General features: G+C 38.7%; 1 protein-coding gene across 4 annotated transcripts in view; it reads right to left on the bottom strand.

Annotated features, from left to right (window-relative positions):
• Positions 1 to 15265, bottom strand: part of KIZ (kizuna centrosomal protein) — a 76755-nt gene that overhangs the window by 16343 nt on the left and 45147 nt on the right. For all 4 annotated transcript variants that reach the window (XM_060774076.2, XM_060774077.2, XM_060774078.2 and 1 more), the window contains one exon: positions 10813 to 10912. In XM_060774076.2, the coding sequence (XP_060630059.2) occupies positions 10813 to 10912 (100 nt within the window). The remainder of the gene's footprint in view (positions 1 to 10812; positions 10913 to 15265) is intronic.

Genomic DNA, 15265 nt, shown 5'->3' with positions numbered 1-15265 from the left:
AGGAACCTCTAAGTATGTTAAATATGCCATAGGGGAGGCAAGGTATCTGCTGTCTTCACTGACAAGAAAGGTTGGAGCCGAGGCCAGATCTAGTTGGCGCTCTGTGTCTGTGATACGTTGTTTAATAAGTGCTTTGGCTTGATTGTAATCCATAGCTAATAGTAGACCTGGAGAAAATCCCAACGAGGAGATTTTGGATTCTACCGCCTGCTTCCATGTGGATTGGAAGTCATCCTCCATGGTTAGTGGGGCAAGGCCAAGGGGTGCACGGAACAGTCTGAGCCAGAGGTTAAGTATGGCCACCCACACCCTGGCCTCCACTCTCATAAAACCCGTCTCTAGTCGCAGGGTGGCATTAGAAACACATTTAGGTACCTGCAAGGCCGATCTCAGAAACTTGGACTGAACCACCTCTAATGGGGCAAAACTGGGGAAGGGGCCCAGCTGAGCACCATACAAGAGTTGGGTAATGACTTGGCTTCAAACAGCTTGAGCGCTGCCGGTGTGAAGTGACCCCCTCTTGTCCTGAGATATTTAAGAATGGCAATTGAGCTCCCCTGCGCGGTGTTGGATACTTGATCCCCATGAGCTCTTCTGCTACCATTAGATTGGAAAACTACACCTAGATATTTGAAGGATGTAACTTGTTCAATTTTATGACCATCTATGCTCCAAGAGTAAGTCCTGGGCCTATTAGCGAAAGCCATGATTTTGGTTTTATTGTAATTGAGTTGGAGCTGATCTGTGTTGCAATGTTGTATTAATGCTCTCAAAGCTCTTTTGAGCCCAATGGGTGTTCTAGAGAGTACAGCAGCATCATCTGCATAGAGCAGGATGGAGATGTGTCTTCCCGCCAGCTTTGGGGGGTGGAAGTCCATGTTTTGAAGCTGGGCCACTATGGAGTTTATATAGAAGTTGAACAGCAAAGGGGCCAGAATGCAGCCTTGCTTGACACCCTTGCATGTTTCAACAGCCTCAGTGAGGTGGCCCTGTGGGTTGCATCTTACTTTGAGTGTGGTCTTTTCATGAAGTTGGCGTATTAGATATAATAGACGGCGATCAATTGTAGAACTCTCCAGTTTTTCCCAAAGTTTAACTCGCGAGATGGAATCAAATGCTGCTTTAAAGTCAATAAAAGCAGCATACAGTGAGGTTATGTTTTGAGAGGAATATTTTTCCACAAGGTGTTGCAGCACTAGGCACTGATCTATGGTGGATCGACCTTCCCTGAATCCAGCTTGCTCCTCAGCTAATATGCTTTCTTGTTCCAACCAATCTTGGAGTTTCCATTGTAGATGTCTAGCATATAGCTTGCTGATAGTGTTAAGGAGGCTGATTGGTCGATAGTTCGCAGGATCATCCTTTTTCCCTTTCTTTTTATAGATGGGAACAATGATTGCAAGCCCCCAATCCTTGGGGATTTGGCCATGGTTGTCAATACATGTAAAAAGTGAGGCTAGGATGGGGGTCCAGAAATCCAGGTTGTTCTTGATGGCCTCTGCTGGGATAAGATCTTCTCCTGGAGCCTTGCCTGATCGTAGTTGGGCAACCAGGTTCTTAATTTCTGTAGCTGATACAGGTGACCATGGTGGAAGGTTCTCTGTATCAAAGTTGGGACAGTCCCTTCCAGTAGAGGTGTCCATATAGAGATCCTGGAAATATGCCTCCCAAATCCCCGGAGGGATGTGGGAATCCACAATAGGTTGATCAGATCTTTGGGCATTTGATGTAATATGCCAGAAAGTGGCTGAGTCTTTCTCTTTGACAGCTTTGATAAGCTGAGCCCAGTTGTTTTTCATAGCTTCCTTTTTCTTATATGCGAGCATCTGCTTGTAATGCCTCTTTTGTTGAAGAAGGTCTTGCGCTGCTGATGGTGAGGTATTGGATATGAAGGCCTGATAAGTGGCAACAAGAGCATTTTTAATGCTAAAATCCGATGTAAGTTTTAAAATCCAGTCTATGAATTCTTGTCTACCCAGGAGTACCAGTGAATTCAATTCGACTTACTTCCAGGTAAGTGGGCATATACGTTCAACATTGATAATCTTATACTAGTTCAGAAATCTTCTACTTTCTTTAAATAACTTTAACATCTGAAGGATTCAGCAGGTAGCAGTTCTGTTACAAAATATGGCATCATCAGTTTTAATTGCAGTGTAGGGAGAGACAATGTTCTGTTAAGACATAGTGCATTGATTCTCATATTTTTGGGTGATCTGCTCTCTCCAAAATGAAGTGAGGGTCATGTACAATCGGTAACATCCATTATATTAGTTTGACTTGTGGATACCATGGAATTTAGCTAACACAGGAGTGTCCAATGAAGGATTACATTATGAGGTCATCTACTGAATATTCATTATTTTGAGGATTTGATTTGGGAAGTAAGGACTGACTGCATTAAGTAAGCTGGCAAATGAGGATTTTATGTTTCTGCCTTTTAACAAGCAGTTTTCTATTTACCATTTGCAACAATGTGTTTACAGTAATAGTTTCTACAACAAATCAAAATCAAACAGTAATATACATTTTAAATAGAAATAAAAGCCCAGAGACAACTTTAGGCGCAACTGTAATAAATTCTGAAGAGGTTTTGAAAATAAGATTGCTTCAAAAGCCTGTAAAGTCTGAACTTCTCCAACCAGTGAACTCCAAAATCCTGGCTCCAAAACTGGGGAAGCCCACTTCTGTAAAGGATAAATAATGTATACAGAAATATTATCAAAGTTTTTTTTTCAGGGTGACATATTTGGTATGATTTCACATCAGCACAAAAAGTGATATTGCGTAGAAAAATCAGCTTCCTCAGAATCTTAATTTTTAAGCAAACTTTTATTTTATTTATTTATTATTTATTTGCAGTCTGTCTACCTCCCTTCTCAACCCCAAAGGGGACTCAGGGCAGTTCACAGTGTTGTCAACAATTCTTCTAGCCCTTGGATACGGAATTATTTTCAAGCTATGTATGGGAGTGTGTAAATAACTGTTGATGAACAGACTATGTAAGCCAGGGGTCCACCATCAGACTGTTAGAGGGCTGGATTATAATTTGGGGGAAAAAATAATACTGAATTCCTATGCACACTGCACATATCTTATTTGTAGTGCAAAAAACACTTTAAAACAATACAATAATTAAAATGAAGAACAATTTTAATAAATATAAACTTATTAGTATTTCAGTGAGAAGTGTGGGCCTGCTTTTGACTGATGAGATAGGATTGCTGCTGTTGTTGTTGTTGTTCTGTGCTTCCAAGTCATTTCAGACTTACGTTGACCCTGAGCGAGGGCCGGGTAAATGACCATGGAGGGCCGTATCCAGCCCCTGGGCCTTAGTTTGAGGATCCCTGATGTAAGCAAACAGAGCTACAAGAGTTATTATGTACATCTGACCAAATAGCATAATTTATACAGGGTTTTGTTCTTTATACACAATTTGCTGGCAGATCAGAATATTTTTCCACATGGGATATATTCTGGTTTCTCTTTCTGAGGCAGAAACAGGATTTTCTCCTTCCTTTTGTGTTTTGAAGGAGGGCCCTTTTTCATTTCCCTGGGAAGAAAAGAGTCCTACCCCGCTTCCATGCCAATTTGGGGATTTTAGAAATGAGGGAGATCCAGGAAACTACAACAGAAGAGCCAGCTTTGGATGTAGTGGTTTGAGTTCTGAACTAGGGATGCATCTATACTGTAGTAGAATGAATGCAGTTTGATGCCTTGCTCAGTGCTATGGAATTGTGGAACTTGTAGTTTTATAAAGCCTTCAGCTTACTGTGCTAAAGCATGCTGTTGCCTCACTAAACTACAAAAAAGCATAATAATAATAATAATAATAATAATAATAATAATAATAAGTGTTAAAACACACATTGTGTTAAAAAACAAAGTATGGATTGTCAATGTGGCCATCCCAGGTGACAGCAGGATTGAAGAGAAACAACTGGAAACGCTGACACGATATGAGGATTTAAAGATCGAACTGCAAAGACTGTGGCACAAGCCAGTCATGGTGGTCCCAGTGGTGATCGGCACACTGGGTACAGTGCCTAAAGATCTTGGCCTGCACTTAAACACAATTGGCACTGACAAAATTACCATCTGCCAGCTGCAGAAGGCCACCTTACTGGGATCTGCACGCATTATTCGCCGATACATCACACAGTCCTAGACACTTGGGAAGTGTCCGACGTGTGATCCAATTCAACAGCCAGTAGAGTGTCTGCTGTGGACTCATCTTGTGGTGTTTCAAATAATAATAATAATATTAATATTAATAATAATAATAATTTTTAACCCACCCTCTCTCCCTGAAGGGACTTAGGACAGCTTTCAAGTACAAAGGCAAATATTCAATGCCATACACAATCATAGAAACAAAAGCAGATATTCAATGCTATAGGCAATCATAAACACACAGCACAATAAAATAACAAATCAAAATTTAAAAATGCATATAAAATAAACTCTATGGGGAGGATAAATGGTCAAGCCTCATAAAGTGCAATAGCAATAAGGACTGTTTAAATACAAAAACTAGAAATACAAAATATAAATGTAAAAGTGGCTCTACAGTGTGTAAGCACTTTGTATTTAGCCTGGAAGCAGACCGGAAGCCAGTGCTGCAACAGGAGAGTTGTCCGCTCCCTGAAGGTGCCCCAGTTAGCAATCTTGCTGCCAATCTCGAAACCTGTGTCTTCAGGGGGAGTGTGACCCCTATCCAGCACAGAGTGAAACTCCACACTCTGATCTGCCTTCTGACTGACCAGGAGTAACTCTTGCTAGAAATACCCTTTAACAAGGCCGCCTGATGTCAGAAATGTCTTGAAGGCACTCAACTAGAATTTATACTGACTTAATTATGGGTGCTCTTTTATTTTATTCACAATTAATGACGTAAATGATTTGGAGACATGAGATCTTTAAAAAGACCTGCAACTATAAAAAGCAGCCCATGCTTTAAGACCAATATCAGTAGTCCTGCTTACTGGTTCACCTTTAAGATCAGTTAGTCTGGAGTATACCAAGGACCTATATAGTGGCCTCTGTTTGTGGAACTTCCAAAGGATGTACTATTGTCCCCTTCAGTTGTAGCTTACAAAAAGGGCTTTTGAAAATCATCTGTTTCCTATGGCTTTTGACTTATCTGATATTACAGACATTTTGCAATTGTATTACTATTTTAAGGAAATGACATTATATTGTCTGAATTGCCTTTTAATGTATTGTGGAGGGACCCTGTTTTCTATTTTTAAAAGCTTTCTTGTAATATGATATTATTAGATATATAATACTATATTATGTTTAATTAACACACTGCTATTCGCACATTGTTAAAATGTGTCTTATAAATATTTATAAATGAATAAATGAATAATTCCTAACATATAAGGATCATCATAAGTAGAAATGGCTGATTCTTACACTGGCTAAGTTATTCCTTAACATTTTATCTTACATATTTGCGATTTGCAAGAGTTAAGAGACGAATTACACAAGCTACCACCATAGTCAAGATCCTCCAAAGGATGCTCACACATAAAGTCTTATGCTATACAGGCATGAACATGAACTAGAAATTGAGATATTTCCTTCACTTTTTTGTCCAGATTTCCTCTGATATTCTCTTCCCCATGTATTACTTGCTTCCTATATACCTCATCAGGAAACTGAAAGCTTCCTTCATCTTCTTCTGGTAGCCGGTTCTAAATGTTGTAGGGAGGAATTATTTTTTAAAGAAATCCAACAGCATACCTTGTCTAGTACTTTTTTCATGGGTGCATGTGTGTGCTGAATTGTAATCACTAGTGTGTTTATATCAGTCATATGAAAGAACAGGTGTGGTGGCAGCAGGCCAAAGACCAGCAGAAATAGACATGCGAAATTCTGGGGTGGATGTTCCTTTTCCTCTCACAATTGTTCAAGCAATAGCACAGTTCTAATCCAGAGAGACAAATTCAATCTGTGGAACCTTTCGCTTCCTTCACCAATGTGAGGGGGTGCTATGAAGCCTGCCTTGGTCCAGGAATAGCCTGTCAGTCACATGGAAGAACAGAAGTGGTGGTGGTAGGCCGAAGATCAATGAAAGGAGAAGCACCCATCTCCTCTTCTCTTTCTGCCACAGATGGAAGCTGCAACAGAGCTGCGGTAGAGAATGGCGAGGGAGGCATTGCTTCCTTCAGAGTCTCCCACCCTGCACTTAGCTCTGAAAGCCACAAAGTCCATGCAGAGAAAGCCTGAAAGAAGCACCAATTCCCTCTGCTCTCTATGCTATGGTGGGGAAGCACTATAGAGATGCCACCATTTACCCAACCAAAAGCATAGAAGTGGCGGTGCATCGAAGGGAATGGTAGTGGGGGTATTGGTACTTCCCTTAGCTTCTTGGTTTGTTCATGGCTTCATATAAAATCAATAATTTTGACACTAAATCTGCCCATGAGAATGATTTATACACACTAATGTATGGTAGGGGCCCCTGGTGGTGCTGCGGGTTAAACCGCTAAGCTGCTGAACTTGCTGAATAAAGGGCTGGCAGTTCAAATCTGGGAGGCGGGGTGAGCTCCCACTGCTAGGCTCAGCTTCTGCCAACCTAGCAGTTTGAAAACATGCAAATGTGAGTAGATCAACAGGTACCGCTTCTGCGGGAAGGTAATGGTGCTCCATGTAGTCATGCTGGCCACATGACCTTGGAGGTGTCTATGGACAATGCCAGTTCTTTGGCTTAGAAATGGAGATGAGCACTACCCCCCAGAGTCAGTCACGACTAGACTTAATGTCAGGGGAAACCTTTACCTTTACTATGTATGGCGCTTGTTGCCATCTAATTTGGCCACTCCCTACTCCATTATAGTTAGGGATATACTATCACTATCATTCTGCTGGCACAGGTAGAAATTAAGACTTGCCTATAGCTATATAGTTCATAGTAGGCAATCCAAAAACTTCCTAAATCATATTCTGCTTGTACATGCCAGTTTTTTTATAGAGTATCAAGCAAACAATATGGAATGCCACAAGCTTTCAAACATATTTAGCATTATGGGAGCAAGAGAACAAATATGCAATCTACTTCATCACTGATAGCAAAATATGGAGGGTGGATGGGAATCTAGAGGAGTGAGGCCCAGAAGCAAAAGGAAGTATAGAGGTCAAGCTAGAAGGGCAATGGAATTTCCAGATAGAGAAATGGAAAAGGAGCGAGGCAAATCCAAATGGTGGTGAATGTTTGGATTTTACACTGTTATTTAAATTTGTCATCAAGCGAATTGAAACACATGTTCATTCCTCTGGAATAAATGCTAGTTCTTTTCATATATAATATCAAAAACTAACCAAATTTAATAATCACATGGCTAAACTTTGTGGCATATTGTATTTTACAGAAAGTATTATCTGTTTCTGTAGCAACCTAGCAATTAAAGCAGGGGTGGGAAATGATATAAAGTACAACAATTATACTAAGTGATCTCCATCATTACATAATTGTAACTTAATTTGGTTTGAAAAACAAACTTCAAATTAAAACTGTTGCAATTTAGTAAAGGAAACAGTGACCCCCAATGGTCATCATGGTTCTGTGCAAAGAATGCAAAGAATTCTAAGAGGCATATTCATCACACAGATACCCAAACATCACAAATTGAACTCATTAGTTCAAGCAACCATCACCAACAACCAATTATTTACTCAAATATGTAAACCATTTCAAAACTTCTACTTATTTGGAAGGAAGGGGTGTAAAAGTGCAATTTAATACTTGTCTACTCAGAAGTAAACTGCCTTAGATTCAGTGGGGTTAAATGAGACTGAAAAGGCAGTTGTAATAGCTTACTTCTGGAAATCAACAATCCAGGTTGTTTTGCCAGTGAAATATATCAGAATGTTTGCATCTTGTTTAGTTTTAATCTTCAAAGATGTAAAGTAGCTAAGAAAGAGAAGCTGCCTTTCCCCAAAACCTTCAACAATAGAATGCTACTGACCTCCACTGGTGGATTGTAGGGCTACAGAACTACAAAATGCCACACACATTGCACCGCAGCCATTGATAGAAAGGCCCGGACAAAGCTAATGATACCCATTCTTCAAAATAATGCCACTTGTTTAAAACACATTCTATTTCCTTTGATAATATATTATAGTCATAATGTTTAGGGAGACAGGCCTCAGTTTAAACATATTTGTATTAACCTGCAGAAATTTTGCACAAAAACAATTTAACAAGCTAAGACACAACCAAGGAATATTTGCCAGAGAAGAGGAAGCTGTGGCATGCATCTCCAGACAAAAGGGAACAAGTGGCCTTCAATCGAAGAGCAGCTTCCTATTAAGACTCAGTCCTTCGTACATTATGCCTTTCATCCCCACTCAACCACAAAATGATTTTGCTGTAGGACACACAATGGTGGAAAAAGATTTACATTGAAGGAATCTTTAATAATAAACTGTTGCAGGTCTGCTGACTTCCCCCCATGATTTATAATACAATAAACATTGGATTCTATTAAGTCTCATGCACTGAAGTTGCACTGGAAAAAAAGGAATATGAAAGCACTCAATTCTTCCCATCTCCAGTGCCATAATAGTGAAATGAGCATGGATAAATGTGCTAAGAGTATCTCTTTGCATCTTTTATAGCTTGCGTGTATTAATCTGTAAAGCTTATTAAGAAAGTCATTGCTATGCAAAGCAGCACCCAATCTCTTTCTCTCGCTTTTCAACAGAGTGCAGTGTTTAGCCAATAGGACTTGGCCGCTGCCCCTCATTCTGCATTCATAACATGCAACATTTGCACAATGTATCTCTCAAAGACTGCTGAATAGAAAGCCTTAATACTCATGTAAACAACTGCAAACCAATTACTTAATGAATCAGGCCCACGCATAATGAGGTGCCAGACAAAGAGCTATAAATGCATTTTTGCGCCCAAGCCTCTGCTTTAAAGTGAAATCCCTCAGCTGTAGTTTGGGCTTAACTAGCACATCATAATTATTGTCTGTAGAACATCAGAGGAAGCCATTTTTTTATTTAGGTCCATCAGGGTATTTTTCGAGGTCACTCATCAGCTCAGTGACTAAACATTGCGAAGGGGGAAAAAATAAAAGTACCACAGTGGTACTAGACTGTTATGTGTATTTTCAAGTACTGGGTTTCGAGACCACTTGTAAAAGCAATAAAGCGCAAGGAGTGACAATAAGTGGAATCCTTAGACATCAGCCTGTAAGAAATTTCACTGTGTCCCAATTGCAAATAAGCACTTGAGTCATTTCCCATTCTTTCACACTTTATTCCTACACTGTGCTTGTAAACATCTTTTTAAGATAGATGTCAAGTGTAAAGCAGCAAGTGTTACTAACTGATTTGATTTTAAAAAGCATTTTATTTCCCAGTTACTGAGGGAGGTAAAATGCACACTATTCGTTTTTTTTCAAAAAGTAGTAGTAATTCATACTGTACTATGAAATGCATTTTCTCCCAAGGCTAGGGGCAAGAAATGACACAGTGTAGCAAACGTTTTTCCAAATATCAGTCTGCCGTGTATATAAATAATCTCAATGCTACAAAATTTGCATTGTATGAACTGTGTTTCAAAAAAATGCTAGAAACTCCTGATTCATATTATAATGTAAACAACTGCCCTCTAGGACATTCATTTTTGAGAAAAAAAATATTGTATTTGCACATATGCCTCTTCCTTTATAAAAGAAATAATAGCTAAAAGCTACTTCAAATTTTGGGATGCTAGATATAGCTTCCACAGCCTATTATTCTCTCAAATAGCAATGCCAATTGGAAAATGCAATTTTAAGACATTCATTTTAATAAAGCAACTCTTAAAAGTGTTACTTACCATGCCTACCTCTTAAAAACCAGATATAGAATACTTTATACTATGCAACATACTAATATATCACAATAACACATAATTCAGGCCAAACCCTGTACAAAAAAATCACGTAGTTCACAATTAGAAATTCTAAGCACATTGAAAGATAAAACATGTAATCATGAGGACTGCTTACAGTAAAAGGCACTATCACACTATACCTCTATGTATAAACACGTAAGCTGTATATCAGGCATCATAAACAGGAGCTTCCAAGGAGAAACACAAGCAGAGCCAGCTATGAAAGTGCATTAATAATTATTATGTAACAATCTAAAGCCAATCTAAAAGTCCACAATTGTTTACCATGGTTCATTTGCTATTACCGCTTGATTGCCAGTAATTTGATTCATGCTGCTAACAAGGGGGAAAAAAGAGTAACAAAACGTTACTCAAAGAACTGAAAAAAGATAAATTGCACCTCTTTTGGAAAAAGCAAGGACATTAATTAAATGCTCTCAATTTGAAAACACAAAAGAAGAAAGTAACAAATAATCTAGTATCAAATACTTCTTTAAAGGACACAAAATAGGTATTGAGCTGAAGCTCATTTACATTTCAACTACATCCAGAAGACGACACACCACTTTATTTCTTCAAGACTTTATGTTTTACGCCTGCCCTTTTCCTGACAACTTCCATTGTCTGGTCTCTAAGTAGTCCTACTGAGAGCAGCTGTACACGCTAATTTGTGGTTCACTGAGATGTCAATTGAGTCTTAAAATGAGAAAACAACAGCTGCAAAACAATACCTGGCTTTAGTGCAAATATTTTCTAAGGTGTACAAATTTTTAAACGGTTGTTTCAGAGAAACAAACATCTGAACCATAGCCTTTGGATCAAAATATTGTTGCCAAGGCTCCATTAACTTTCTAGGAGCATTTCTCGGTGGATTGAAGCTATTCAAAAATGAAACATTTTAATGACTTTACCTTGACAAAGAGCTTCTTCTTTCCGGAGATGAAAAACTAGGCTCTGAACTGGTTCTATCATTTTTCTGTTCCTTTAAACCACTTCCATCAATATTCAAACCTTTAAAAAGGATAAACAACGAACAGATTTAATTAGTTGTTTACCAAATTAAATTAAGAGAAACCACACAAAGTTAACTTCTGACCTGAAGAAGGTAGCAGGAATAGATATTTAAATAGGGAGCAGGGCAGAAATTTTAAAACAATGTTTAAAAGAATATGGTTTTTTAACACAACGTAAGAGAATTCAACAACGCTAGAAACAGTTTTTCCCAAATAATGTTTTTGAGATTTTCCAGTGCTAATGTTTACATGATGATAGAACAGTGGGGCATAAAGAATAAAACCAACACTTTCACAGAATTTAGAAAATGTTTGATTTTTAATAATACTTTTCTGGTCAAACCATATCCAAAAGCACATGACAAAATACTCCTGATGTTGAGATCCATCGAACATACTACTAGAAAGGAAACAACAATGCAGAAATTATTATTCATTTCCCTGATAAGCAGCCCTTTCCTCTTCTTCAATGGATTATGGTTTTGTCTTGCAGGATCACTGGACAATATTCTATGCATGCTCTATGCTCTGGGCATTACCATACTATCCTAAACAAAACAAAATGCACCAAATTTTGGGAGCTAAGTAGAGTTAACTGTTATTGTGTTCAGGCTTTGCCGGACCATGCTGGCCCCGTTAACGTCACTGGCAACTCAATCAACCCACATATCTTGATGAACCTTTATTGGCTTTGGTAAATAAATCCGGATTTTTATGTTTAGGTTTTAAGTTAGATATAATTTTGATAGCTTTGTTTAATCTGTATATGTCAAGTTGTAAGTTGTTTTCATATGTGGGGTTATTTTAGGTTATTATTTTTGTATTTGTTGTTGTTCCGAGGCACTGAATGATTGCTCCTTTTTTGTTTGTTGGAATCTGCCCTAAGTCCCTCGAGGAGATAGGGCAGAATATAAATAAATAAATGATGATGATTATGATTATTATTAGGTTATTATTATTATTATTAGGTTTCATGACTGGCACAGGGAAATCAGGATACATCAGGAATCTCCATACAAGTCTAGGAGCACATCTGCACTGACCGTTATATTGAAAAGTGGGCAAATTAGCTCAGTGGCTAAATGCAGCCTTGAACTGCATTAACAAAAATCACAGGTTGCTCCAAATTCCCCCATGAATCTGAAGAAACCAGTTCTTTGGGTCTGTTTAATCAATTGGGCTGGATCCGAGCCAGTTGACACAGCTATTCCATCTTTCCCAGGCTCAGGAGGCTTGGGACACATACTGCACTCACACAACTAATGGCTGTTGCTCATTGCCTGGAGTGATGCTAGCCGAGACACAGGGGTGATTGGAGAAGGGGGCAAGGGAAGGGCAATTCTTTTTTCCCTCTCTCGCATTGTACTTGTTTCCTGATCAACACTAGTCTAGGTAATGAGTGACATCCACTAGCCATATCGCATCTGCTGGCCACTGTGATGACAAGAATGGGAGGGGAACGATAAAGGTGGCTGTTCAGCAGCACCGAACCAGTGCAGTCAAACAGTCAGGACTCCTTCCCACTTCTGGAGGACTGGTGCGGGAAGGAGCTGGTGGTCAAAACCATCCTGCGGTCAATCTGGCATTTGCTGGTCCAGATCAGCCCTGGGATATAGGGACCATGTAGTAGCGCCACTCGAGGAAAGAATTCCAACTGAAATATTGGGATATTATGACAGTCAGAGCTGACAATACTAGACCTCATGGGTCAGTATTCTAACATGCCATGATTGACACTTGCTCTCGATTCCTATTACTAATCTGAACTTTCCTGGTACCATTGTAATTTATACATGTATACAATAGCTGACACTGGTTTTTAAAACCTGTTTTCCGGTGGAAGAAATAAAAACAGCATAAATTGAGATTATAGTGTGACATTTGCACATACATGCCCTATATCAATATAACTTAACTTCATGGGTCAATTTAAACAATTAGATATGGCATATTTTAAGATCTGGTAGTTTAAAAAGAGTAATGAATATGACAGAATAATAGAATCCTAGAGTTGGAAGAGACGTTGTTGGCCATCCAGTCCAACCTCCGGCCAAGAAACAGAAAAATTGCATTCAAAGCACCCCCGACAGATGGCCATCTAGCCTCCACCATACTCTGGGGCAGAGAGTTCCACCACACTAGAAACAGTGTCTTATTTTTAAAGCATGGGCATAACATCAGGAATCTATGAGTGCATGATATTGTTTTTAAACACTATAAAATTTAAACATAATGAATCATTCAATGAAAAGACACTGTAAAACTACAAGCCCTTTCAAAGGTGATAGGGAGTGTGTCCCACTGAATTTACTATAGTGAAAAAAATGATGCTTAGAGAATTGTCATGAATTTACAGAAACGTTTCAAATTCACAAAATAGTATACATAAATGTACAATTTCACATCATATCCAAAGCTGTTTTTTAAAAAATCCATACTTGGTTGTCATAGTCAAATGCAAACCTCTCTCAAACAAATAAAAACAAACCTATAAACTTTATCATCACAAGGAATTGTTAGGCTTATAGATATTTTCCTAATGATTTCCTAACAACTATTTCAGGGACCTGCACAGACAGTGGTTTCTACTCTTAATGGTACAATCACATTGATCTTTCTTGCAATAAGGATTGGCCATATCTTGCTACCTGCACATAGAAGGATGCAGTATCTCCAATTAAAAGGGAGATCAGAGAGCAAGAATCTGTCTGAAATGCTGAAAAGCCTCTGACAGAACAGATCATACTGAACTAAGCAGAGCAGTGGAATAATTCAGAATAAGGGAGCTTCATGTTTGTTTAAATTTCTACTCCAAATTTATAAGGCTCCCATTTTAAAAAAAGGTGTATGTACCCACTGAACAGAGTAGAACAAATTTTGAGTAAACATCTGTAGGAGTAAATATCAACAGCGCTCCAAAATAATATCAATATAAATTATATACCAGTCAACTCTAGCTGTTGAAAACTAACTCTAAGAAGTGCATTATACAGAATCTAAATGGAAAAGTAGAGATTTTGATAAATCTCGGTTTAGGGGAACAGAAGCAGCCACTCAGAACAGTCCTTCTTAAGTTATTTGATTATAGGAACCAGCGGGGCCCTCTTCCCACTGTTCCAGGGACCGGCGAATATTCATGCTCATTGGTTACAACTGTTTCATTCTTTCCTGGAACACAGCGTGGATCAGCATTGGCTCCTTACACTGGTACCAATTCATGGACCTCCCTTTTGAATACCACTGACTGTAGGATCCACAGTATCGAACAGTATAGATTAAACCAACATGTTTAAGTATGCCTGGTAATCAACAGGCACATTTTAAAAAGCTCTCTGTGACCCTCCTCTGTAAAGAAACAATATTTGCCAAATTTTAACCTTCGAAACAGTTACAGATACAGGATGTCATCGCTCATGTTACCCTTGAGGATAGCTTGTGCATATTATTAATTTTTATTTTTAAAAATGGTTATATGAATAAAATGGTTATATGAATAGCAGTTGTTTTTGTTCATTTTTACATTGCCTTGCCAGGTCTACCTTGACAGCTTCAACAACAACAAAAGAAAATTAGCCACTGGCACTTTCCATCGAGGATCTGGTGAAAAACCCAGCCTACGACAGAACTTTGTGTTCAACAACACAATGTCCGGATTGATGGACCAGTGAGTGCCTGTTTCTTTTAACTTTGTTTGGTTTTCAGATTATTTTCAAGGTTGAGATTACAAGAACAGGTGGCAGGCCCATGAGTATATCCCCTAATTGAATAAAGTGGAAAAGGCCTGAGGTTTCTGAACTTACAAGAATGGGTAACAGTTCCATTCTCTTTATCAGAAGCCTGAGCTGAGCAGCAGTAACCCACATTTTAAAAGATGCATTTTGATGATGCTTGGATCTGAAGCATGCCATAGAATCACACTAGAGGACATAGAAAGACACAAAATATTTTTTGGAGCTGGACAAGTGAAAAAGTGGATAAGGAGGACATACTGTGCTTCCACTGTAGAGCAGTATTTGTCTCTCCTAATTAAATTCATGCACGTTTTTTTGAGCAGGGTTGACATTATTACAGATAGAACGCATTCTACACTAGGCTACAGAATTGAAGAGTTGGATGGTGCCTTCATTAAAAAATCTTTTCACTCTGGCTTCCTGCCACATGCTTAAACTTGGTCTCTCAGGCCCACTAGTTTTCTAGCATTTAAGTATTCTTGACAGGGAAGCAAGTATGTTTTATTCAAAGGGCACCAAATCTGAATGTGCCTCTTAAAGCTTTTAGCTGTATATCTACACGTTAGATGGTGAGGAACATGAACATCAGTGGAGAACTCCAGGACTAGGATAGCATAGTA

This window comes from Anolis sagrei, chromosome 4 (genome assembly GCF_037176765.1).
Source record: "Anolis sagrei isolate rAnoSag1 chromosome 4, rAnoSag1.mat, whole genome shotgun sequence".
Classification (NCBI taxonomy): domain Eukaryota; kingdom Metazoa; phylum Chordata; class Lepidosauria; order Squamata; family Dactyloidae; genus Anolis; species Anolis sagrei.
This window is presented reverse-complemented; position numbering and strand designations above follow the sequence as displayed.